Consider the following 26,381-nt stretch of genomic DNA (forward strand, 5'->3'; position numbering starts at 1 on the left):
TGTAGTATGAACTTAAATGATCATATTGGATATATGTACATATAAGTAGTAATATGAAACTAGCTTCAGTTATATTTTGGAGTATAAAAATCTGTTTTCGTGTGGCAGATATATATGATTACCCTCAGTAAGATATTAGGACATGACACAATTGAATTGCATATTTGATAACTTGTCAAGGTTTGAAGTCATGAAACTCAGAAAAGATTAAACTGACACATGCAATAGGAGTGTAACCTGGTGCATTGTGATGAAGTAGATAAACTAAGTAGACTGCTATTAGGAAAGGCAGGTAATAAAGCAGCCTGTCGCTAGCATAAATTTCTTTTGGAGATTGAAAATGGCGCCTCAAAACAAATATTAACAGTAGCTGAGCCTTTGATGCTCATGTCGTCGCGTCCTACAATACTATTAAAGAAGCAGTGGCTTAATTTGAAAGCCTCACTGATTGTTGAAACCCACTTCAAAGAGACGGAAGGAAGGTAAGTGTAAGTGACCAGGAGGAAAAAGGGTTTCTTTGAGGGGAGGAGGGGGGGGGGGGGGGTGAAGACAGATTTCTTCAGTTTTATGCACAGAGTGCTTAATTTAGTTCGTTTTTCTCTGATATTGATATTATTTTACTTTAAAAAATTGAATACTAGTATTTTTATCAAAAATTTAAGTGATCAATTCAAAAATATGTAGAGATGAGGTTTACCTCCTCAAACATTCTTTGTGTGGTTTACCGTTCATTTTTGAAGTGTGTGTAGGAGGGGGGTCAGTGACAAAGAAAGGATAAAAAAAATGAAGTTGGCAAAGGTTGTTTTCTCTCCCATGTCCATCTGTTCTATGTTGAGCCATACCACACATCAAGGTTGATGTTGGCTTTTGTTTGAACAAGATTGTTCAAATTTTGGAACTTCATTTTCTCAGCATGTGTCTTACTATGGTTCATATCCGAGTTTTTCTTTTCAATTTTTTTCACGATTGTGACTTGTCACCAGAATCCCTTTTTTCTTCTGATCAGTAACCCCTAGCTAAATTACTAGTAACCCCTGCAATTACTACATATTTTGATCCAATTTTGTGGTACATAGAGCTTTACATGTAGGGGTCCTTTCATGAAAAGTTACCGGTTTCGATAACACTCTGGGCCTTTATTCATTGAAACCTATACTGGTTTTAGCACTTAAAGTGTACAACTTCAGAAGAAAAATTGGTTTATCCCTGCTGATATAGTTATGAAATACAGGTAATATATACTTTGGGATTGAAATGGTCCCCAAAACCACATGTCACAAATCTTGCATGCAAGGGGACAAGCTAGTAACCATCCTGTTAGATTTGTCCACTTCTGTCAGGACCTAACAGCTTCATGGATGCAATATGGTAATGTGTAAGCACAGTAAGCTTTAGTTCCTATCTACTTCACAGTGTTTCATGTTGCATGTTGTTTTAAAACAATGATCAGCTTGTAGTTGGTAGGATACTCTGGACTGCTGTCGCCTGTTTTTCACGTAAAATGATATTTGACAAAAGCACTTTATTTGTCCAGTCTGAATAATTGGACATTTTGGCAATCATGCGTGAACTGTTCAGGTTTTTGTATGACAGATAGCTTCCGCAGCAGTTTAATGGAAATATCAATAAGTTAGATTTTGTTGAGTGTGCAGATGAAGAATCATCTTGTTGCATCTTTTCTAAGACTGCATTTAGTTCAATCATACTAGTTGGGTCAGTCCAACTCTGGGGGAGATTCTTGCTTAAGTGCAATCAGTGGAATCAGCTTAATTGTCTGACGCACCTCCTAGAGCAGCTAGGGGGTAATTAACTGGCATGTGCTGGTTGGGAAAGAAGGGGCAGATATTGCAGGTAAGATATTCTCAAGTAGCATTTAATAGGTCTTCTTTTCCTTAATGGAAAAGTATTTAATTGATCAGCACTCAAGATGAGATTTATCATTGATTTTCATTTTGATTTGTGGTTTTTACCTGGAGGCTGGGTAAAAGTAATATGGAGTAAAATCCTGCTGTATGTGACATCCCAGCAGAGATGGTGGTGACTGTGGCCCCCAATGTCATCTCATCCCTGTCCCTACATCTATCAGGAGAAACAGATATAAATCTGAAGGGAATAACAATACAGTTATGGTGTCTTGATGTTATCAAGCTCTGTCAATCTTCCAACTTGTTGTAACCACATTGGATGCTGCTTGGCAAAAGAGTTTTTCATTTACTACCCACTCATTGATAAAGGGTAGCGTTTGTAGAGCGGCACAGATGTGTGCACGGAGGCAGGCGACAGCATAAATGGAGATTTGTCATGTGCAGAGGCATATCATTGCAGAACGCTCAGCTGACTGACTTGATTTGACCAGCGCAGTCAATTAAAAGTAGAGTTTTTCATTAGGAGTGCCTGTTTGGTAATAATTGACTACGTCTATTAGCTCAGATTTGTTACAAGTGAAAATTAATTGCAAATGAATGATTAGGGTTGAACCATAGTTCACGAATATTACAATCTCTACTGGCATGGACAAAGGAGAAAAGAAAGGGCATATGGTGATACAAGGACTTGCTGCTAAAAGATGCACTTAAGTGTCGCTTTGTAGAGTTATTTTATTGCTGTTTGACTTATGGTGATTCTGTAGGTTTGGGATTATAGGTGGCTTTGATGGAACAATTAGTATTAGGAAATACCACCAGGATTCAGTGACAGAATAGACAGAACAAAATGCTCCGACAGACTGTGCTAGAAATGATGGAAATGGATTTTCTCTGTTGTTCACCATTTTTATGATTTCATTTTCTTGTAGGTGGAGTTTTAGCAATTCTAAGCAATTCTTTTGATGTTGCAGTAGTTGATACCTGTCATAAAAAGAATTAACCGACCAGCCAAGCAGAACAGTCATTTAAGATGGACAACGGCTTGATGCATGAAAGGAAATTACAACACCAAATTTAATTTTTGTGTCTCCTAAAAAGGGCCATTTCCCCCTCGTTTTCCTGAAGGACTCTTTATTACATGGCTGCAGGATTTGTAAGAATTGCGCTCCGTGCCTAGTATATAACATAGCAGTACCAAGAGGTGACGGATTTAAAACATACTTGTCTCTATACCCTAGCCAGAGGGGACATTAAAAAATGTCAAAGTAGAGAATATTTCCTGATTATTTTCTTCTTATTCATTATTTTAGATTAGCGAGGCAAAGCCGAGCCCATCATTCATCTAACGGGAATAACTCTCCCAGTCCAGTTGCAGCCCAAGCTCAGGCCTACCTGGAACAGAACGTGTTACTGTGGATGAACCCAGCCAAGCAAAACCAGGTAAGAATTTTTTAGATAGCCAGTGGACAGTAGTGAAGTGAAGTGAAGTACATAGTATGGACACTACACAAGTACTAAAATGAAAAGAGTCAAAGAGAGATAGTTAAGACAAACTGTGCATGCCCAATGATTGATCAGCTTTAGTTGACTACTGGGAGTGAGTGTTTAAAAATTAAAAGCAATGGTAACTACCTTATTCCACCACAGGTAAAATTGTATCAAGCTCCAGACCAATGTTATCAAAGATTTAAAAGAGTTAGTGGCATAAAAGAATATGATATTTCTGTAACAAGCGGACATGAAAACCATTTGAGGGTTTAAAGTGTTGTTGTTGAAAATTAACCATAAAGTTTCACTAATTTTTTTCAATATTGATGCTTTTAGTACACAAAGCATTTCTGTACCTGATGGCCTTTTTGCAATGCATAGTACCCAGTTTCTTTGGAAAAAGAGTAAGCTTGTCCTATCATGCAAGAGTGACGTAAAAGGAACCAAGTTTTCTGTCATTGATTTGTGACCAGTCTGACTCTGTGACAGCGTATCTGGGGTCTCAAGTGAATTGCATGAGCAGAACAAAAAAAAACGAAGCCTGCTCCCTGAAAAGAGGTTAAAAAACTTCATCATGTTTGAGCAGGTGTATCTGCTGACCCTAGATTTTGCGGCAGAATCACAAGAAAAATGTGATTGATTGTGAAGCGCTGGCATCCGGGACCACCGAGTTCAGTACCTTCACATTTGAAGCCCCTGGTTTTGCGGCTGAGATTTGCCAGATTTATAGTTGATGGTAGCATTAAAAGATGGAAAAGGGGAAAAAATGACATTTGCAATTTACGCATAACATTAATGTTGTTTCATAATAAAAAGGTAAAAAATTGCCAAATATGGTCAATTTATTTGAACAAAAATTCCTTTAATATTTTAGACACAGTCAGTTACTGCATGCCAACTTGACTTTCATGTCAGGTAGTAGAATTAAGTAGGAAAGAATTTTTAATGTTTTGCTGACATGAAAATAATGTGCAGTCTTTCATTCATTATGTATTTGTATTCTGGCAATGTGTATGTAGTGCAAACCCCAAAATTATGTTCCATAGATTAGAAAACAAATGGAATTTTAAGTTATTTAAGAATGATCCCTAATACTTAGCCCCTGTTGGCAATGCATGCCTTAAAACAGTTGTTTTACAAATTAGGCTTATCTTGCTCTTGCCTGGTCTAAGGTATTTTAAAGATGACATTTTAAAGTCGTAATGCAAATCAGTTACAGATAACAGACAAAAAATAGCATATTTGAGCATATAAAAAGCTGAAAGGGGAAGTATTAAGGTGAATAATTTTGATGAGTTTTCCTAAAATATCCCAGCTTTGTATGGAGGGCGTTGAACTTGAAGGCACAGTGTTGCATCTTAAAGTAAGTGGAACTGAGGGAGGGGAAAGTATTGACAGGATCCATGTGCCATATGGCGTGTCTGGAAATAATGGCCAGTTTTAAGATGATTTAAATGAAAAATATTTCAGTTTTCATTAAAAAAATTAGAAGTTTCATTGTCCTACCCCTTTTGCAGTTCTGAGGTGCTTGTGAGGTTGTAAAAAGTAGGAAGAAAGTTTTAAAATGGTCAGTTCAGTGGGTTGATGGGTCAAGTGAGAGTTGATATAGTCCCCACTTGATGAGAGATGGCATAGTATAGAGTCCCCACTTGATGAGAGATGGCATAGTATAGAATCCCCACTTAATAAAAGATGGTATAGTATTCTGTGCATGATCTAGACATTTAAGTACTTTTCTTTGGGAGTTAGAGTGAAAATTTTGGCCATTTGTTTGTGACAGTAGTCATCTTCATTTGACAAGCCCCACAAGTGACACTCAAATTATCCAAAATAAGTCTTTTATGAAGGTATCGGGTGGATGCACTTCCAATGATATTTTCTTGTACCTGGCAGATTTCCCCCCTTTCAGTAGAGGTGATTTATAGCTTAATGCCTGTGTAAACTAAATTCTGCTTAAACTTATAGTTTAAAAATACATCATGGGAATAACTGTCTGAACATATTTGCAATTTTATTTGGACAATGACTTTTTTTGAAAACTGCCCAAGGAACACAATGTTATGAATGATAAATGGTGAACATCCTCTGATCAGTGACAGTAAATGTCACTTTAACTTGTGTAATTTTTCCCTCCTTTCAGGAAAAGGGAGTTTTTGTCTTTGATAAAACAAAACAAAACAAGTAAATGATAAAATCTACACAAAGTTTGTTGTTGAAATAGAGTTTTATTAGACACATTGAATGTTTAAAAGTCCTTAGCTGAAAACACAGACAGTGACTCACAGGAAATGAAGTAGAAAATGACATTGTAACAGAAAAATCAAATCACCATTTCCATACAAAAATCTTCACTTGAACTCATTTCCATGTCTTGTAAGGCATTCTTCTCAGTTTTCCCCCCATAGCTTATGATATAGTAATGGCTGTCCCCACCAAATGACTGTCCCTATGTCTAATTAAAGATGTCCAGATAAGTTACTCTGTCTGCTTCCTGAACCCAATTTTGGACAGGAAGATGGAGGAGAATTGTGGATTGTGTTGGGATGTGACAGTTGTGTTGAGATGTTACTATGAGCATATATTAATGTCAGCATTGTGACTTAGTTGTTTTTTAAGGTGCCCCAGACCAACCATCTTTATCATAAGAGACTGTCACACCGTAACCACAAGAAACAGAGCCTTGTGATTACTACAAATTGATGTGGCTTCTTCGTGTGAGTCAGCTACCCCTGGTTTCGTAGCATGTCAGCTCCTGAGGCCACTTCATGTCACAAGAAAACTTCTCATAATCAATCAAATAAGTGCACTTTAGTTGAAGACGTTGGAGTGTGAATTGATACAATGTGACATAATCTTTGCCTGCTCACTTGCTGCTAGGCTTTGTCACAACTGAATGCGTACATTGGCAGATGATTGTCTGTGACCTCTAATTATGAAGATGCTCACGTTCATCTTTTCTTTCCCAGCACCTGATGATTGGACATTGGAAATTGTTTAATGAAAAGTCAATTTGATTTAACTATGTGCTTGAGTTAATTTCACTCTGCAGATAGAACATCAAAAGGAATAGATAAAGGATACAACTCTGATTTGAATATAATGGATTTCTTTAAAATAATATCTTCAGTGTTATCTGTCCCTTGGAAAATACTATATAATCAATTTTAGAAGATACACAAATGCGGTATTTGAACACTTTGATACAATCATACATTTTTTTTGCTTGTTTTTCACACACACACACACACACACACACACACACACACACACACACACACACACACACACACACACACACACACACACACACACACACACACACACACACACACTCTTTTAATCATTTATGTTTATTAGGCTATTGGCTACATTTGGCCGCGCGCTATGTGGGCAATAGTGATGTAAGATGTGGAGCCAGTGTGGATTACTGGGCATGATCCAATGTTTGGAGAAGGGGAAAAGAAATATTTATCCTTCAAACACTGACAATGGGAATTAAACAGTTGGAGAGAGAATAGACAGTCCTGGCTATTGATTAATTAAGACCTGCTTTAACATTTCTGTAGTGACTGCTCCTGAAATTACAATTGGTGTTTCCATAGTGTTCTGATCCTAAGCTTAAATAAGATAAGACACTTAGTGTTTTTATAGCCCATTAACTGTGGTATATTGCCTCTGCAACTGACTATTTCCCTGTATTGTGAATAAGAATATTTGCCACACATGTCTTTTAAGGTTTTCCTTCACCCAATAGGTAGAATGGTTCAAAAGATTATAACATGTCAACATTCTAAGGAGATTTTCACCCTATGGATAATTAAGCATTTTATGATTGATTAGGCATAAAATCTTTAATCAAAGCACAGGTGATTCTGTCACAGAGAGAGACACGTTAATTGAATTACCCGGATTTGTCTGGATGTAAATATTTCAGTTGTTAAATGTCATTATTCGTGCAGCTTTGTCCTCTGTGCAGCTTAGAACTGTGACAGGGACCAATTTCTTCACAAGTAGATGTTTGACGTGATCAAACAAGTGCACCAGTATATAACATTATATAGTAAATATATACACCATTTACAAATATGACATAACTCTGGTATATCTATGTATGTGTGTGGACAGTTGAGTGTATGTTTAAATGTCCTTCATGACTCTTAACTGCTGTTATTGTAGGGGTCTTGATCAGAGATTTCCAACATAATTTTCTTTTTTTACATTTCTTCTTCATTTTATTTTACGTTGCAATTGAAAACATTGGACTTGTCTTGATTGTCTGTGACATAAAAAAGGTTTGTATCCTATGTCAGACAAAATTATACAATGTTTATTTGTTGTCATTAAATAAGGTAATTTTTGGTAGGCAGATGTTGCTGTTATGACAATGTTATTATTATTATATTATAAATGGTCCAAAACAAAGAGGCAATGACCACCTGGAGGAACACTTTCAAAGGCGCTGTCTGTTTGCTATGTTAATGACTTGTACACATTGGGGAGCTTGTTTTACATGGGAAATTGATGGGCAAAATATAAAAAAGCAGGAGCATTCTAGTGTGAAATTAAAAAAGGACAAAAAACTGAGAAAATGTGCCCCGTTGGGAAATGACTTTTGAGGGAAAAAATCAAAGACCCTACTTGGTCATCTGGTTACAGAGAAAAATTTTCTGTAGAGATTCGACAAAAAAGCTTTATTCACTATGCTTTTCATTAGTGTCAATGATTGACAGGTGAGTGCTGTATTCGCCTCTTGACTTCTATGAAAAAAGTTTGATTCGTATTCAAGAGGTCTCCAAGATATGGGAGGCCCACCTTTCTGCCAGGGCAGCCACGCGCCTGTGTTGGCCAAGGTGAAGTGCTGGGTGGGGTTGATTATACACATTCCTTGGATTATAGATCAGCAATTCAGACACTGAATGAGGGTTTTTATATTTAAATACCCATCATTCATGTTCAGGTCCCCTTTGCTTGGTGATAGATATGGCAGAGTGTCTAAGCTATGCAATGGAGATGTCAAGTTGTGGGGTTGCTTGAAGCATTCTTGTGGAGTGGAGTCAATACCTGATTGTGGGTAATCCTTATTGATTTTACTAATGCTTGAATAAACTGCCAAACATGCTGCATAAAGGCCGACATCTAGGAGTGGAGACGCATTTCAAGTGGTCAGCAAGAAAGTTATCAATTTTTTTTCATTTTTTTTTCTTGGGCACTTATATATGGTGGACCATTCTTTAGTGCCTGAAGTGAACTTGTGTAGGAGTTGATTGAAGGTAGCAGGACTCTTAACAGTGGTTGCATTTGAAACTGATTTACTTGACAAAAGTTAAAAGGCTTGTCAATGGGAGTTTGAACTTTTCGACGGAAAGGATTAGAAGCAAATGGTAGATTTATCAAGGTAGGATTGTGAAAGTTTTGCAATCCTGATGATAGCTACAAAGAAAGTTGGCTAAACAAATAGTGTTGTTACAAATTTATAGATTAACCTCATGAAACTTATGAATATAAGGAAAATTAATTGATGTATTTATCTGTAAAATTCTACTGTTTGGCTTAGAAAATGTAGCAAGTTGTCTTGATATTGTAAACTCTGTACAGTGAAGGTTAAAGATAACAGAAACTGTTTTTAATTCAAGAACTGAAAATAACTTTCACAGCGTAAATGGGCATCAAAGGAACATATAATGACTTTGAATCAGACAGAAATTTATTGAATTTTAAGTGTATTATGAGAATAAGTTTTAAGAGCTTGCAGCGCAGTATGAAGAGGGTTAAATATAGAGAGTCGGTGTTTAGGCATGTGGTCAGACTGTTATGAGTCTCACCACCACTGACTGAGAAACAAACCACCAAACAAACCAAATAAAACATTGGGAGAAATTGTGTGATTAGGATCTATGTTCAACAACCAAATATTATTGTTTCAATTGACTCTAAAGTTCTTTTTGGTGGGTGGTGGTGCTGCAATGTTGCAAGCACAGGGGAACACAAGTGCCATCATTCTGTCCTGGATGTCACCAGTAGTTAGTTTGACTGGTTCTGTCATCGTTCTAGGGCACTAAATGCAAATATTATTGCAATGAAGCTGTCAGCCCAGGAGAAACTGAGGAAAGATAACCCTCCTCGTCACTCAGGGTTTTTAACTTCCATGACTTTAAAATCCAAAAACTGATCCGATTTTGTTGTCTGTGTAAATTGACCACACTTCTGTTTGTTGTATTTCACCATTAGTAACATAAACTGAAAGTTTTTTCCTTGAAATTTTGTTGATTTTGAGTAGTTTATGGGTGAAATAGGAGAGTACTTTTGGCCCCTGTTATATTACAAATAATACATAAACTTCAAAGGGTCAGGGTGCCTGGCTGAGGTCTTGGTTCTTAGGCTTCCTTGGTGCACATGTCTGCCTGTTTTTGTTCATTCCAAAGGCCTTTAATCTAAATATTTATCTCAGTATAAAGTGGATCTTCTAGATGTACAGGTCTGAGCATGGCCTATCCTCCCTCTTTGTGCATGTCTGTTGCTATTTTCAAGTCTACACCAGCGTTAATTAGATACAAGATTACCGAGCTGATAAGGCAGGTGTCAGAAAGACATCTGAATGATTTTTATCATGCAAGCGACTTATTCAACAGGAGCTGTTTAAGTAATAGCATTTTTTGAAATGTGGAATAATAGTTTAAAAAATAAAGATATATTACATATTAGTTGTAAACAAGAAAGCACATGATTTCAGGGGTGCGCTTTTACATGACGAAGGTTCGCTATGCTGAAATGCGCGTAATGGTACAGATAGAGCGCAAAGATAGCTAATATAGTCAACAAATTGCAATTGGGGACTAATGCCGTAAAAGTCGAAGCGTTTTTGGGAAATGCAACGTGCAGCTGATGTTTCGCTTCGAGTATAATTGTAGCAAAACTTTAATAGAAGGGTAAGTTACACCTCGTATTATGTATAAAGCTTAACTCTTTATCATCAGGAATTTCTCATGCGCAAAATCTGCACAATTAGCAGAAGATGCAAATATGAGAGAGCCTCCTATACAGAGGGCAGTGCTTTCCTCGATTATGCTACTAATGCAGCTATTGCATCAATATACTTTTTGGGAATACAGAACCCTGTGTGTTTGGCATAGCCGACCTTCATCATAACAGCTGATTTTAGAGCAATTTTCTGCTTTTCATGTTAAAGCGAACCTTCATCATAAAGAACCTTCTTAACATGGAGTCGACCCCAATTTCAGTAGATTTATTATTGATCTGGTAAACTTTTATTGGATGCATCAACAATATGGTTGGCAAATTAACATTACTATACAATTTTCATATTTTTGTTCAGTTCATTAAAAAGAATAGTATAACATCTGCAAACAGTGGAGTTGCAATCCCAGTAGTAGGTATGCATTGCCAACAACCCTGAAACAAAGGAAAAAACTCATAAATTAGGTTTTAGAATAATTTTTTGAAAAAAAATAGGTTTTAGATAGACTTCTTAAAAGTCATGAAATATCACAGTTGGCAATATTGACTTTACATGGTGTTTGATTTGAGAAAGTCCACTCTCATTTGTACTCTTGTCTTCTGCAGATGTATCCAGGTCCACAAGGTGCTCCAACCCAAGCAGGGAATATGGCCATGGCTACCGACATGTCCAATAGAGATGGAACTGGGCGGTTCCCAGTCGGTCAAGTGGCTCCTCACTATTCCCCTCAGTATACTCCAGCATTGCAGTATGGTCCAGCACCTCAGTACGGCTTCACGTCACCTCAGTATGGTACCACAGCACCACAGTTTAATGGTGCATCACCTCAGTATAGCACCACAGCAGCACCCCAGTATATGGGCAGTCCCCAGCAAGTGAGGTCCCCTGTGAGTCAGTACTCTCCACAGTACCCTCTTCAGCAGACACCATACCACCTCCAACACCCCATGACAGGGCAGTCTGCAGCAGCCTCTTTCTTTGCCAGGTTAGTGACCTTGTGTGCACATGTAGTCTTCTGCAGTGGAAGTGTTTTTGTCTTTCTTATTTTTTTATATTTAAAAGGCCATTGAATCCTTTTACCTCAGATCTCATTGAAAAGCATCTTTTTTCTTCTTAGATTCAAACCTTTCTGTGAGTTTAAACTTAAAAAGTTTAAACTGTTGATTGATATGTCTGTACCAAACCATGCTTTTAACTGATGAAAAATCACTTAAATGTCATCCTTGAAAGGTGCTGTTTATTCAGCTGCTATTTTCATTTTAAAATATATGAAAAAAAAAGATAACCGAAATAAGCCTCAGAACGTGTCAGATCTCATTTGTTAAGCCTTGATGCCTGTAGCATCAGATTCTGCCTGTCGTCTAGTGGGATGGCTGGATGCGAAGACATGGCATTTTTGGAGGAACATCAAGGAATCTGCTTGTCTCCTAGAAGGCAATACCTCACAGAAAAAAGATGTTTTGAATCCCATCCTTGATCTTTTTATGAGATGATTAAGTACCTTTCCATCTTAACCTTTTTCCTTAGGGTTTGGTATGAATATCTTGTCCTTAAAAGTTTATTTAAGGATTGTCTTTGCATGACATGTTATAGCTGTGATAACAGTAATGCTGACATTGATCAGAGACAGTTGTGCACCATGAATATTTATTCAGTTTATATAGGTATACACCCCTTTTCAGATATAATGCGCAGTTAAATAGATTACATGAGAATCGTAGTGTCCAAACTTTTATTCTTTCCTTTCTGATGATATTTTCCAAGTCAAAGGATATGATGCTCAATGACAACGTCATGTCAGTTCAGATATTTTCAGGGACTTTTTCCGTTACATACGAGTATTATTTAATCTTTCTACCTGAACTCTCCAGCAATAGCTTGTTAGACAAGTTAAGGCAGAGAGCAAATTCCCCAAACAGTACATTATGAGCTAGATCTGGGTTTATCATGGTGTTCATCAGACAAATGGCCATCTTCGGATAAATCCAACTGTCTGAAGCCAGTTTTATCTATTGCCAAGAGCTTTTAAACTTACACCATTTAATGCTAATCCAGTGTGTGGGCATTTCACTTGAATGCACTGTCTACTTCAGCTGACTAGAATGTGGAATATCAAATAAAATTTCCTCTAGGGATTCACATACCATCTTATCTGTATAAAAAAAGAAAGATCTATAACCTGCTAAATTCCCATACTAAAAGCTTTAAACAAATGTCTTTCTTTGAGGAAAAGGGTACAATTTTATCACATTTTTATAGCAAAGAGTATACTGCATCAAAACTGCCATATTCCCCAATGACGATATTTTGTTTTAAAGCCCAAAACATGAATTGTTATAGATTTGTAACAGCATGAGGATTCAGACTTGTGTACAGACAAAATGCATAAGAGATGTATTGATCTGGTGTTGGATCTGATAGTTGTAATGGATGATGGTACTCTTGATGCCTCTACTGAGACTTTGCTGAGGTTGTTAAGGATGGGATGCTACCAAGCTCTTGGTAAATCTGCTGATAGAATGAGAATGATAGATATGGATTATATCAACCTTGCAAAAGACATATTTTGTGGAATTTGATTTTTTATTTCCTTAAAAGATTTGGTTGCTGGAGATAGTTATAGTGAAAAGAAAATTCTGAGTGTTGGAATTTCAGGTGTTTTTAAAATGTTTTTTGATAACGGATATCTTTTTTTCATCAGTGTATGATGAGTTCAAAGTTTTGATTAGGAATACTATTACTTTTCATTTGTCTATAGCAGTTTAGATATATTGCATATTCAGGAATCAATACATTTGATCTTAATGGGATCTGAAATAAGTTCCACAGAATATTCTTGAATCCAGGAATTTAAATGGAGTAATAACCCGTGCACCGCAGAGCGTGTTAAGTATTGATCTCACTTGAAGACCAGATTTATTACACAAACACAGTCCAACCCAATATCCCAATTCTTTGTTATGAAATAAATTCTGATACATGTTCCAGCACAGTGTATATTGACCACAAACTGGCAAACTAAATGGTGTGGGACAAAGTTCATTATTCCATTATGTAGTCATTATCAACAGTGTTGATAGTGTGGCTATTGATCTCCATGTCCCCCGTGACCCTGCCCACTTGGCTTAGGGTCTCTCTGGCAAAACCTTCCTCGGCTACTACATAATGAGATACAATGTTGCCTGGAAAATGAAGAAAAAAAATTTTTTTTTCCTCGCTAATTTGACATTTATTGAGTCAAAAATTATTAGGCTAGAGATGTTTAAGTCAACAGACCTGAAAAAAAAGTCGGAATAAACCCAAGGTGTTGCATGTATTATTAGATGAGAACCAGATTTTCATAGGATTCATTTTTATGCTATACCAGAACATGAAGCATGTAAAAGTTTTGTCATTTGTTCATAATCTGCCATACACTTGATGAATTCATAATTAGTATGGGTAATGCTTTTTAATGCCAAGTCACAAGATTTTAGGTAAATCTTGACTATATTGTTACAAAACTTGTAAATATCCATTGTGCAGTTCTGTAAAGTAACAATATGGCCAATGTCTTGAAAACTTAATAAGCCTTTTCCTCAAAGAATAAGGACACTAATTAACAGCATTTTTTATATTGAAGAATTGATGTAAGAATACTATTTGTAGTAATCTTATAGAATGGTGTATTGGCCCACTGGAGATCAAGGATTGCAATATACATCATTTGCATGTAAATTGAACACAATTTTTTAAGTTAAATAAAAACTGTCATTGTCTTTTCACAAAATCTTAGGGGAAGGGAATGGCAATTAGACTTTAAGAGGCAGGTTGTACATGATAGACTAAATTCTGTTACTATTGATTCTGTAGTCCAACCTAGGGATTTGGTTTGCAAAGAAATAATGTAATTACATGACTCATATTGCAATCCCAGCTTGTAAACTAGATATCTGAGACCATGATTTTTTTCCTGTGAAGTCTGAAGTTTTGATTGTATATTTTTTACCTCAGTCTTTTATAAAAAAATAAATGAAGTTGGCAGCTCAGGTTAAAGATACTGTTAGCACTCACTAACCCCACTAAGGTGGGCTAGAGGGTAATCAATGAGATATCCATTTTTTATCAGGACCATTTGAATAAACAGAAAAAATGATCACCCGTTTTGATAGCCAGCCGCCAACTAATCCCCCAAACAACAGAGCCTATAAAAATGTGCTTACACAAGAAATTGCATTTTTCCACTACATAGATCACCCATCAGTTTGCCCCATGCAGAATTATTCTAGGGCTTGACACTATTGATCAGACTACAGCTATACTAAAAGGTTCTTTGCAGGGTGTTTCTGTTCACTAAAACTGGTGTAGTCTTTAATCTATCAGTATAATCTGGTAAGGTTATGTAAACAGTAAGGAACAGAAACACCAGTAGTGTCTCCTCTGTAATATATAATCTTGCGAACTCTCTTGATGTACCTGTCAGTTAACCTTGCTGATTTTTCCGCCTACAAGAAACAGTTTACTTCATTACATCCTTTATTAAGTAGCATTCCATTGTTTCTTTAAAATTAATATTACTTTCTTTGTTTAGCCCACGTTTATATTTTAATTTGATGTTACTGAGAGTGGTCAACTGGTCAAGGGTGGACAAAGGTCAAGATATGTCCTACAATCTTTAGGTTTTAAGTCCAAGGTGATTAAGTTTGCCCTGATCTGGGGTCAGTTTTGATGGTCCATCTAAATGCATGAATTTTAAATTGTGGGTATGTTTAATTCATTAGCACCCAACAGGGAAATTGTCCAAACTTTTCACTTTCTGTATCTTGTTTAGCAGGAGCACACCTTTCTATTACTGCGTGTCTATCATCCTTGCCAATAATACTGCAGCCTATGGGTGTTAAGTAGTTTCTTGATTTCCCACTTCTTTGGCACAGCAGGATCTTGTGCATTTAGATGGCTTATTGTGACTACAGAGGGAAAAAATGTTTTTTTCCAAGTTCATGATATATTTAAAGGCAAATAATGGATTTTGATTCAAGTTCCAAGTGCTTAGTCTTTTTCTTTCTCTTTCTCTTGCGTTAGATTAAGGATGTGAATTATCACACAGCAACTCATCTTATTTACAATTTTGCCATACAGTTTTGCACATAAGGGGTACATGGGAAAAATGAAGATGCATTGCCACCAGATTTGACTGTGCATTAAATGGCATATGCCAAATTTAACCTTCGCATTTTGTGTTTTTTGTTATTTTATTGGAACAAGAAAGTTGTTTTTTTTTCAGTTGTTTGTTGCTGTCATGTTTGTCTGGTGTATTGTGGAAGACTGCTAGACATTTCAGGCTCAGTGTGTTCTTGTTTAAAAACAAGTGTTGAAGGGAGTTATTTCTAGCCTCCTTTTTTTAATACTAAGTTTTTTCTTGGTCCATCCAAATGGCAAATTGGTATGATGGAGGAGCTGTGCACACTGTTTTTACCTACACTTCCACCTGGTCACTAATTAATTACATGGGCACTGGCTTGGTTCCTCCATAAACCTATCTGATTTAGAGGTTGTGATTGACAGATTGAAAGGTGCCCGTATTGTTCTGGTGTGCCCGCATTAAGATACGATTCATGCTCCAAATTACAATAACTCCACCTGGATAAATAATCTAATTTTCCACTTCTTATGAATTTAAGATATTTCTTATCATTACCTGTCATTAGGAGAAGTCGAAATGGGTTTAATGAAAAAAGACAACAAATTAGTTGAGGATTTGGATCCAGTGATCATCCGGATGGAATCGATAACATTGTATATGGCTGATTTCAGAATTACTTACAACTGATTGGAAGTGTCACCATAATATCTTATGATAAGATGAAAAGTGGCTTGTTTTATAAGAAATCAAAAATTCCTTTCTTCCTCTGCATCACATTTAAGGTGTAACTTGATTTTTGTCTTTGCTATTTAATAAGGCCGGAAAACGAAGACTTCATTAACAATTATGTGGTATTTGGTTAGAATAATTATCTATCACATTTCGTTATTATTGACACATATTGTGGCATTTCTAATCTATGAGGAAGCATAAGGATTTCCTTCAAATTGCTAAGCATCAGAGTTAAAATTTCAGTTGGACTTAACAATTCTTCACAGCTGCAGTTGAGGTTAGGCCAGCAGTTTCAGGCTTAAGTATATTTTATTCCTGCCTTATAGAATCTGATTTAGGATCATGCTCTAGCTATGGACCTCAGCTCTCTCCTGGGGCCTCCTGCCATAAGTGAGGGTTGCCTCTCATTGCCTCAACTTGAGCTGGGGATAATTACTGCCTTGTTTTGACTGTGGTTCTGCAGCACGTGGCAACAGTTGGTCCTGATTGGTTGTAATGGAAAATGTGGACCGCAAGGCTGACATCCAGTCAGTGTGTTCAACTCCGTAGGGGGAAGGAGGAGTCCTGCTGTTCTATTCTTTCTCGTTGGCTTAACGTGCTCTTATACTGCACGCAGTTAGAAGGCCATCAGAGGATAATGCTTTATTTGTGCATTAATTGCAAATAAAGTAATTACTTCATCTCAGACTGTGGGGAAGATAGTTGTAGATTGCCTTGGGCTGCTCTGTAGTGGCTTGATGACTTGTGTTAGACATAGAAAGAGTCTCATTTGTGGATTGTCTACTCTTGTGCTCCAGTATCTTGATGAACAACTTGATTAAGGCAAAGAGGAATTGTCATGGCAACGCAGATTGACTGTTGATTTAACAATTTCATTATGGCACAGATATATCTTAGATTTGAAAGGTAAGTGGTATAAACTGCTTGGCATTATTATAAAGTTCTTCTTCATCATCAAATCTAAAGTCTAAGATGGTAATTTCCTGTGTAAAACCATTCATTGTGGTTGGCCTATGGTCCCAGTTCAAAGCCTTTCTTGGAAACAAGATTTGTTTAATCTAATTTTGGAAAAAAAATTTGAGTATCTGTGGTGTCTGCTCTGAAAAATGCCATGTCTTTCTGATGAGATTGCTTTTTCTTCTGGTGTTCATATACAACAGATACACTTACTCAATAACTAGTCTTTTATTTTGATGGGAGCATATGCTTCTGACAGTCTATTCCAATGATATGACCAGTTTGAGAAACCTATGTGGTACACACATGCCTTTTAACATAGAGTTGGCTACTGTAAATGTTTTCAGTGGTTGTCCTTTTTTGCAACAGTTTTCCCATACCTTCAACATACCATGCCAAATTACTTTTTGCTAAATGATTTAGAAACAAAAATATACTACCTTGTAAATGTTTAGAATAGTTTCAGATGGTGTCAATAACACATTCAGAAGGGGAGCACTGTAAAAATGGATAGGTCCTTTTTTTTTTTTCTGGCATTTGGATCATTTTTTTTTCAATCAGAACACCCACAATGAAATTCAGTGAAGTAAAATCAAATTAACAAAAGATGAAGAAAATTGAATTGTCATTGAAGCATATAGAGTTATATTCCAGTGCAGTAATTTGACTCAGATTCTTGAATCTTTTAAGCTTGTGTGCCGAAACTTAATAAGGCATTTTTTTCAAAAGTCCTTCAAGGTTTGCACTGAAAGGTCCTGACCCTCTGATAAAAAATAGGATCATTAGTACAATTGAAGGTCAGAGATCAGGTTTATAATTGATGTGATCTATTGACTGAGACCTGTAGGTCTTCTTTTTGTCGAACATTGCACACTTACTTGTGTTCTTTAAAGGAGGAGATCTAATTCTGACTCAGTTAATTGAGGAAATGTAGACATTGAACAACTGCTAGCAGTCGTCTTGAAAAATAAGGGTGTTATTTCAAAACATTTCTTCTTTCGGTATAATCTTTCTCCCCTTTTCTTTCGTTATAATCAGTCTACTAGTCTGTGACTTTGGTGTTGGGATATTAGCCTGTATCAGGTGTGTAGCCTTGTTTGTAGCATTTCTGTCCAGGTTAGGACATTTTGTTGACAGGCTTTGTCCCATGTCCACAACAAGCATCTCTAGCTGTTTAATCTGATATTTCAGCCATTATTCCCTGCAGCTGTCTCTGCAGCCCATCTCTGACCAATTCATGGTATTACCAGGTATTAAGTAGGATCAGGTTAAATAAGAGAGAATTAAATCTCTGTTGAGATAACTGCAGGGTGCACAGTTAGTTACCTGTAGAGGTAGAGAGGGAGACTAGTTCAAGACTTATGATATATGACTATTTGGCCCTGATTGGGTGTGATTGGAGTGGTTTGGATTGGATCGACTTGATACGGTTTTATTTCCAAATCCACATTGTTTATCAATAAACCATGCATGTGGTTTAATAATGTTAGCTATATAGGCCATTTGGTCACCTTAACTGACAGCAGTGTCCTCTGTACTGTAGCTATTGTGGACCTGTCATCTCAGCAGTGGTCAGGTAACATGATTGGTCCATGACACCTGTCCAGTCACATTATCCACCAGCACATGGCACAGGCTGTGTATTGTACCAGTGAGCCATGCACTCCTCCTCCTTGCACTCACTGAGGCAGAAGACAAGTTTGATAAGTTCAGTTAAGAGAGACAAACATTAGATCTCATTTTATCCTTCTATGGTACTGTCACATTTTGGTATCGATGCGGTGAAGATTTTTAATGAGGATTAATCTAAGTTTGGCCTAGGTCTGACTCATGTTGCGCAAAGAGGAGAAGAAAAGAGGAAAACAGTGGATAATGTTGTTTGATTGTTTTATGGATTTTCCCATACTCATTTGTCTGTTTTTTGTCTAATGAGCATCACATTTGCTGGAAAAATAAGCAGCCACTTGGAGCCAACAGCAAATATATGACTCATTCTTGAGGCGCTTTATAGCCCAGAGGATGCCATCTTCTCTTTTAGTATTCAATAGAAAATTTATTCCCAATCTGTTATATAATAAGCAACAGATATAAGATTTTCACTTGATGCCCCCTGTATATCAAAATGACTTCCTTCTCTTTTAACCTTTTAATGACAGGTGTCAAAATGTTGCCATAATAATTAAAGGAACATTTAACATGTCTTAATTAATCTTAATTTTCTCTTTTACATCAATTGTAATCTGAACAATGGGAAGAGAACAGCTTATTAATCTGTCCTCACCTTGGGGCTTCATTCAAAGTGGTTTTGATAAGAAATGCTTGAATTTTAACTCATGGAAGTAGACACCCTCATCCTGTCTTGGAAGCAGCAAGAACTATAAGTAGTTCTTCACTGTTCTTATATTCTAAATACCAAAAATAATGAAGAGTAGAGAGCAGGAAAATGTGAAACTGCACCATTGAGAGCTCAATGTGTTATTAAACTTTATGGGATTGCAGATACATGACACTGGGGGAGGGGAATAATTAAGCATCTGCTTCCTGACGTTAAAACTAAGAGCGCATTTAGAACAGCGGACTAACAGATCTGCAGTTCAAAAACGGCTGACTCACTTGAATGCTTGTTTTGTAATCTCCACGGGGAATCTATTCAGTGTCTAATCGGGAATTAATTAAGCAGCAAGCTTTTTAGTGGGTCGCCATGTTTGATCCCCAGATCTGTAAGTCCGTTGTTCTGAATGTGCACTAAAAGATTTGAACACTGCCTGATGTAAAAATGTGACAAGGAGTAATATGCTGTACTGAATGGCCCCAGCTTGAGGGATTTCATGCTTGGCCCAGTGTTCAGCAAGAGGCCAGTGTACCTCAGGCCACTTTCAGGAGACATCCGAGTTGTTTATCAGTGTACATCTGAGAGATCTGCATAGATAGACCCTTAACATGATATAATGATAAAAGGAAAATTGGACAATTATCTGATTTCTAAGCATTTGACCCCTACTCTTCAGGGCATAGTGTACTTGGCCTACCTGCCTTAAAGGTGAAACATTGAAATTAAAGCACAGTTTATATAAAAGAAGATAAGATGTATTTTACCTTCATTCAGATTTACCAACCCTTGTATTAGGCCGAGTTCTTCAGGTTATACAACAAACTGGTTCTGCCCAAGACAACATGTCATTTTTGAAAAAAAAAAGAAGATTCCCCCAAGAAATTAATGTGACATAAAAAAGGCTGTCCCACTTTTTTTCTCCAAAGTTCGACCACCCTACAGTGATCTGCAACCAGGTCCATCTTCTTCCATTTACCTCCAAGGTATCCTCTCCCTGACATGTTTATAACCAAAAATGATGAACTCTGATTGACTCCTCTCGTGATGGTAAACTGTTTTTAAGGGAAATAACTAGATATTTTTAGTAAATAGATTTCAATCATAAATTTGTCAAGGTAGAATGAAAGAAAAAAACTTGTTTGAAGTTTTTGTCTTTTTAGAGAATATACAGAAGGAACAAAAAAATATATCTACAGTGATTTTTTATAAAACTGATGAAAATAAAACCTGTTTTTTTCTTGACTCTATATTCTCTTGCATTTGAAGAAAAAAAAAAAGGAATTAGACAAAATGCCTCCTGCTGAGGAGATGGAATAGATGCCTGTTAATTAAACGTCAACAAACTAAAAGTCAACAACAGGCCTGGCTTGTAGGTCGTTTGAGATTTAAACAAAACCCACCTGATGGGGTGCTTCCAGTGTTAACACATGGCAGAAATGATAGGTCTAGACCTTGAGTTACGGGACATTGTAATGCAGGATGATGCATGATAGGGAGCCAGGTGGGCAATTAGGTGTTTGCAAGACTTATCCAATTAGATTGAAGGGTTGAACTATCGGGAACAATTCGGCTAAACAGACATCAGGTAGATGTCCCACATGTGGAAGACTGTGGTTTTGACCTAGTGGTATTTATCACAGAAGTTCATCACAGCGATTTTTCCTCTCCCCTGCTCCAGTGCAGGGCCCTCTAATTGGTGTCTCCTGAGGCTAGCCCATCATTATCAGTCAGTCACAGGTAAACTGAGGGTGGGACAGTCACGAGAGGATACAAGTCTGCAGACCACTTTCCAGAAGTTTTTTTTTTCTTACTTCCACTTTTCTCAATTGGCCAAGGGTAAAACAGTTTAAGTGGTTAAGTATTTTCTATTAAGGGCACATGGTGATGTGAAAAAAGTTGTGGGCTCTTTTATTTTACTTTTGAGAACTTGCACTATCGCTGATAGGAAGACATGAAAAGCTGCAAGTTTTGCAGAGCCAGACTGGTCTAGCTTTTCGCACTCTCCTGGAATATTAACAAGCAAGGGAAAAAAGTGATAGTATTTCTACATTTTTGAGTTAGTGCTGAAGGGTAATCATCATGGAAGGAAGAAGTGAGAAATATCCTCAACGGAGAGATGTATCAACTTCACCCAGGTTGGGAATTGCAGCATTTTTGACATTTGAAGAAAGGTATGTGCTTGAACTCCCATCATTCTATGAATTGGTAAGATAAGATGGTAACCATGCTTCAGCCAAAAGTAATGAACCACTCTCTGAATAACAAGTCAAGTTGTATTTTATTCATTCATAGCTGGCAGTGTATGTTTTTTTTTTTCTCTTTTCCTCGTTTCTAAACTCTCAGTCAAGAAAGTTGAGCAGAGAAAATCTCTACCTGCACGGGTTTAATTTGTCCGATGCATTAACAGAAGTCTGGAGTCTGGAAAACAAATACTGCGAGCTTGCACTGCACAGGAGGGGTTGGTTATCTCATTTGATTGTCTGGCGGCTGAATAAGTTTAAACTAGGATCACAAAGCTAGGATTAATCAAATCATAGCACTGCCACACAGTTACAGGTGGAGGCCTTTCTTTTACCGAGACAGTGTACTCTCCACGGAAATACTAGCCTTGTACTTGTAGTCATGTTTTCTTTTTCTTTTCTCTTTCACTTCTGTAGTATTAATGCCCTATATAATTCTATTAATTTGTGGCTGATTGAAAGATTACCTTTAGGAACAGTTTTTACAGCAACCAGACTTGAAGCAGTTTATATAAAGGAGATTGTCTTGGTTTACTTGAAGATGTAGTGGGCGGGTGAATGAGCCAGTTTGTTTTGATTGACTATGAAGCAAGTTAAAGGTTTCAAAGTTACCAGGAAAGCAGAATTGAAGGTCTTGGAAGTTGGAAAAATATATTACCCCTTTATGGCTGATAAAGTTCACCTATTTTGATATTCTTCAAAATTTTGGACAATTGTGAGCCATGCATACAATATCAGTCACTGAAATAGAGTGAAATGTTTGAAAACATAACATTATGTCAGAATTAAATCACAGTTTTTGCTGTAAATCTCTGTTTAGAACATGGGAAGGAGAAATATGGTGGTGATTGCTTGGGTTATTCATCACTCAGTTTTGGCTTACATTGTCATTATTGGACTTCAATCATAAATTAACACATACTTTGTATGCAGGCTGTTTTGATGCCCCTTGATAAATGGCTACCATTACTTACAGGATATACATACACATAAGACCTGCCACTGAGTCAAATTTGTCATCTGTTATGTCATTGCCACACTCCAAAATAGGAGTTTGATAATAAGATTAGGCAGACTGATGAGAGACTCCTGGTCTGATATATAGAAGGCACACTTCAGCAGGAGTGCCAGCATTAATAGAAATAATGGGTGAAGTATGCTGGTGCAATTATCGGAATGGATTTGCGAAGACCTAATCATTGCATAATTTCTCTTCAATAAAGCCCCTATATTACATTCCCTGAAGAAGAAGAAGGGCAAATTAGTTAAAAGAATTGAAATGCTTCACAAAATCTTTTATTCCTTTCCCCAATGTGAAGGTGAATATTTTTACGTCCAAAGCTGTCTAAAGATGAAAACTTGATGAAAGATATGTAAAGAAATGAGTCGTAAAAATATTGAATACAGTGCTGTTTAGACGTGTAGCTGCATACAGAGCATGTCCAGACAGGCCAAAAATAGAATCCACAAAGACAAATTTGATAAATATCACAAAGACTGGAGATTTTTGTCTCCCAGGTTATTGGCAAGTAAGGCAGACACCAGACAAACCTATACCTTCAAACATGTCTGTCTGGCTAGGAGACGTCTGTCTCAGACTGAATCCTCCATCTTCTATTATTAGAGAATATCATATTAGAGAATACCATCTCCTAGCCTCTAAGTTCTTCATGTTATTGATGTTGTGTACTGACCAAAACATTGGTGCAAAGTTGTAGTGAGTGTGGGTCCATGAGGGGAATTACTTTTGGATTCGAATTTTGTAATGTTTATGTAACATTTATCTCTAACTTCTTTTGCTATAGAGTACATTTGCAAGGCTTTAATCATGGTCTCCGAGTCTTTATCCCATTAATGTTGTTAAGTGACCAAAACATTGCTACAAAGTCACCAAGAATATATTATGGCTTGCATGTTAAAATTGATCATAGCCTGCAGCAGCAACTGCTCATCTGACACAATCACAATGTGTCATTACTTTTAAAGTCTGTACCTCATACTATGCATCCCTCTGGTCACGTTAATAAGTAGATAGGCCTTTAAAAATGCAAGTTCAAAAAAAAAATAGTACAAAGGTGAAATATGTAGATAATTGATAAACAATATGTCAGTAACTAGAATAAGTGGTAGTAATATTTAAGAATCCACTTTGCTGGCTAACATTGTTAAGTGTTCTCAGCGTGTCATCCTAGTAGATAAATACAGTCACACTTATCATAAGTATGCCTAGTAAAACATGTCAACTGGCAAAAGGCAACCATTCAACAGAGAGTCTTAAACTGTTAATAACTTGGGAAAGCAATCTTGGTATCTGATAACTTACTTGATTTAGGTTTGTCTCTTTTTTGGAATTCTGGCTCTGGACAGTGTTATAGAAGCTATATATGCTATGAAAAAAAAACAAAGAAAAAAAATACTAAAATATGCAGATGTAATTCAAACGTTTGGTGCAGGTGCCTTAAAAGACTCAGCCAATACCTCATTGCTGTATACTGTGGTAGAGAAGTAAGGGTGTCCACTTGATTAGAACTGGTAGGTTTTATGTTAACCACAGTGAATAATGAACTGTGGTTATCTTTTCTGGAATTTGTGGAGGGCTGAATATCAGTCATAATAAAGTCATGTTATACCAGGTGCTCTTAAGCAACTAATAGGAGCCTGTTACTCATCCTGGAAACTAACTAGCCATGTCTATGAGATGCAGTGATCATGCAACACTAGGTGATATATATATCTTACACTTCAGATTTCAGTAATGTGTGATCAATGTAGCTCTCTGCTTTACTAGGTGGTAAAATCCTGAATGAAGACATAATTTGCAGGTTGATCTGTCTGCCCAGGTACTAGTTGTACTGATTTTCTGCATATGTCCTCCGTTTCTTTTATCCACCCCCCCTCTCTCTCTCTCTCTCTCTCTCTCTCTCTCTCTCTCTCTCTCTCTCTCTCTCTCTCTCAATTTATACTCTTTTTCTCTCTTAGACACATATTGGTTCTGATGGCTGTGATGGTTCAGGCCCTCACACAGTCAGGTACACACTAATCAGCACTGAGACTTCACATGCTTTGAAAGGGTAAAGGGGAACAGGGAGGCACGAAGGACAGACATAAGAGACTTCAGTGCCATTTCTTTCAGGAAGAAAAACACACAGTGAAAATTTTGTAGACTTCCTGTATAGTGAGTGACCCAGTCATATAATGTCAGGTAAAGCCGCTTTGGTTTTTTAACCACTTCAATGACTTCATTTTCTGATTGCCTGTGGTTTAAAAATTCATCGTAGAATGTTAGGTTTAATGCTTCTGAGGAAATGAAGGCCACCACCAAAAAAAAGCTGACATTTTCAAATGCCATAGATTTTTTTTTTTAGTTTTTTGGTTATTTACATTCCAGGGAGAGAACAACTGTTTATGATTTCCTTAAATTTCCATGAAAAATATGTGGATACCTTGTAGTTCAAAGTGAAATGGCATTAGCCTCTTTTGATGTGCACAGTTGGTGAAAGATCTTCACTGACACCTGAAATGATGTATGATTGCTTACATTCTGCTAGAGATGCTTCTCCTGACTTGTTTTTTTGTTGGATAGTTTTTTAGTGTATGTGGCCAAAGTGATAATAGCACTTATCCTAGTGAAATATTGGAATCTAAAAAATTTATTCAAATTTTTGCCATAGCATCTATATAAAAACATCATTTTCATTCAGACAATACACTTCATATTTGAAGAACTTAAACTGGCTAGTAACTTGGTGCAGAATAATATGTGACAAATTTACCTCCTAATGTGGCATTTATTGTACTGTTGCATGCAAAATGTCAAAAGTTGAAAACTTACTTTAGTTCTGTGCTGCCTATTACATCTTTAAATAAACCATCCCAATGTGTCTGATGGGTTAGAACCATGCCAACGTGGGATAATGTAAAAATGATATGCGGCGAAATAGCCGAAACAGATTCAAGAACCACAGATTTATTTTGTGGAAGAACTGACTTTGAAGAGGACTAGAACAATAACTGTTTCTTGTAACTGATGCAGAAGCGCATTTCAGCTAAGCAAGATAGTCTATGTAAGAGCTCGAAAGAGAGACAGAAGAGATAAAACAAAGAAGTGAAGAAAGAAAACATGTTTTATCAAATCTGAATACCGTAAATGCTTCATATCTTATGAATCCAAATCTTGGTCCAAAACCATTTTTATGTACAAGAGTATCATAGCTTCATATTTATCATATTAGATCTATCAACTTATTTTCAAAAAAGAAATCAAAATGTCTAAAATGCTTGTCATGTCCAGACAGTAAAAAAATCTATAATCCTAATCTGACATAGTTTTCTCCTGATGTGATGCCTTTATATTCTCATCAAGCTTTGGGAGGGGTGATACCAGGCATGTAATTAGCAGGTAAAGTGAAAAACTACAAGGTAAAATGTCTGGAGGTATGGGGCGTCCATTTAATCAGACAAGTTTGACGTCAACCTTGCAACTTTGTCACCTTGCTGTGTTGTGTTGTGTTGGCTTGCCATCACTCTGAATCAAAATCTTCCACAGTGATAGTAACCCCCAAAAATGCTTTGTAAATATTTCTTTGTTTTCTTTATTATTTTTGTCATATTTGGTCTGAAAACTTATGTAACAGTGCACAGGTTTGTCGTGTATAGAGATGCAGATGTC

At 36.8% G+C, this 26,381-nt stretch overlaps 1 protein-coding gene across 14 annotated transcripts in view; it reads left to right on the forward strand.

The window, feature by feature from the left end:
• The window catches only part of LOC106167019 (uncharacterized), a 104,519-nt gene that overhangs the window by 52,660 nt on the left and 25,478 nt on the right, over window positions 1-26,381 (forward strand). For 12 of the 14 annotated variants that reach the window (XM_087003881.1, XM_087003877.1, XM_087003880.1 and 9 more), the window contains 2 exons: window positions 3,176-3,305; window positions 10,935-11,314. In XM_087003881.1, the coding sequence (XP_086860007.1) occupies window positions 3,176-3,305; window positions 10,935-11,314 (510 nt within the window). Of the gene's footprint in view, window positions 1-259; window positions 483-2,378; window positions 2,402-3,175; window positions 3,306-10,934; window positions 11,315-26,381 lie in introns of those variants that run through there. The other 2 variants (XM_087003886.1, XM_087003890.1) reach the window with 2 other exon arrangements.

The sequence above is a fragment of the Lingula anatina genome, chromosome 2, assembly GCF_051362555.1.
Source record: "Lingula anatina isolate TDL-2025a chromosome 2, LinAna3.0, whole genome shotgun sequence".
Classification (NCBI taxonomy): Eukaryota; Metazoa; Brachiopoda; class Lingulata; order Lingulida; family Lingulidae; genus Lingula; species Lingula anatina.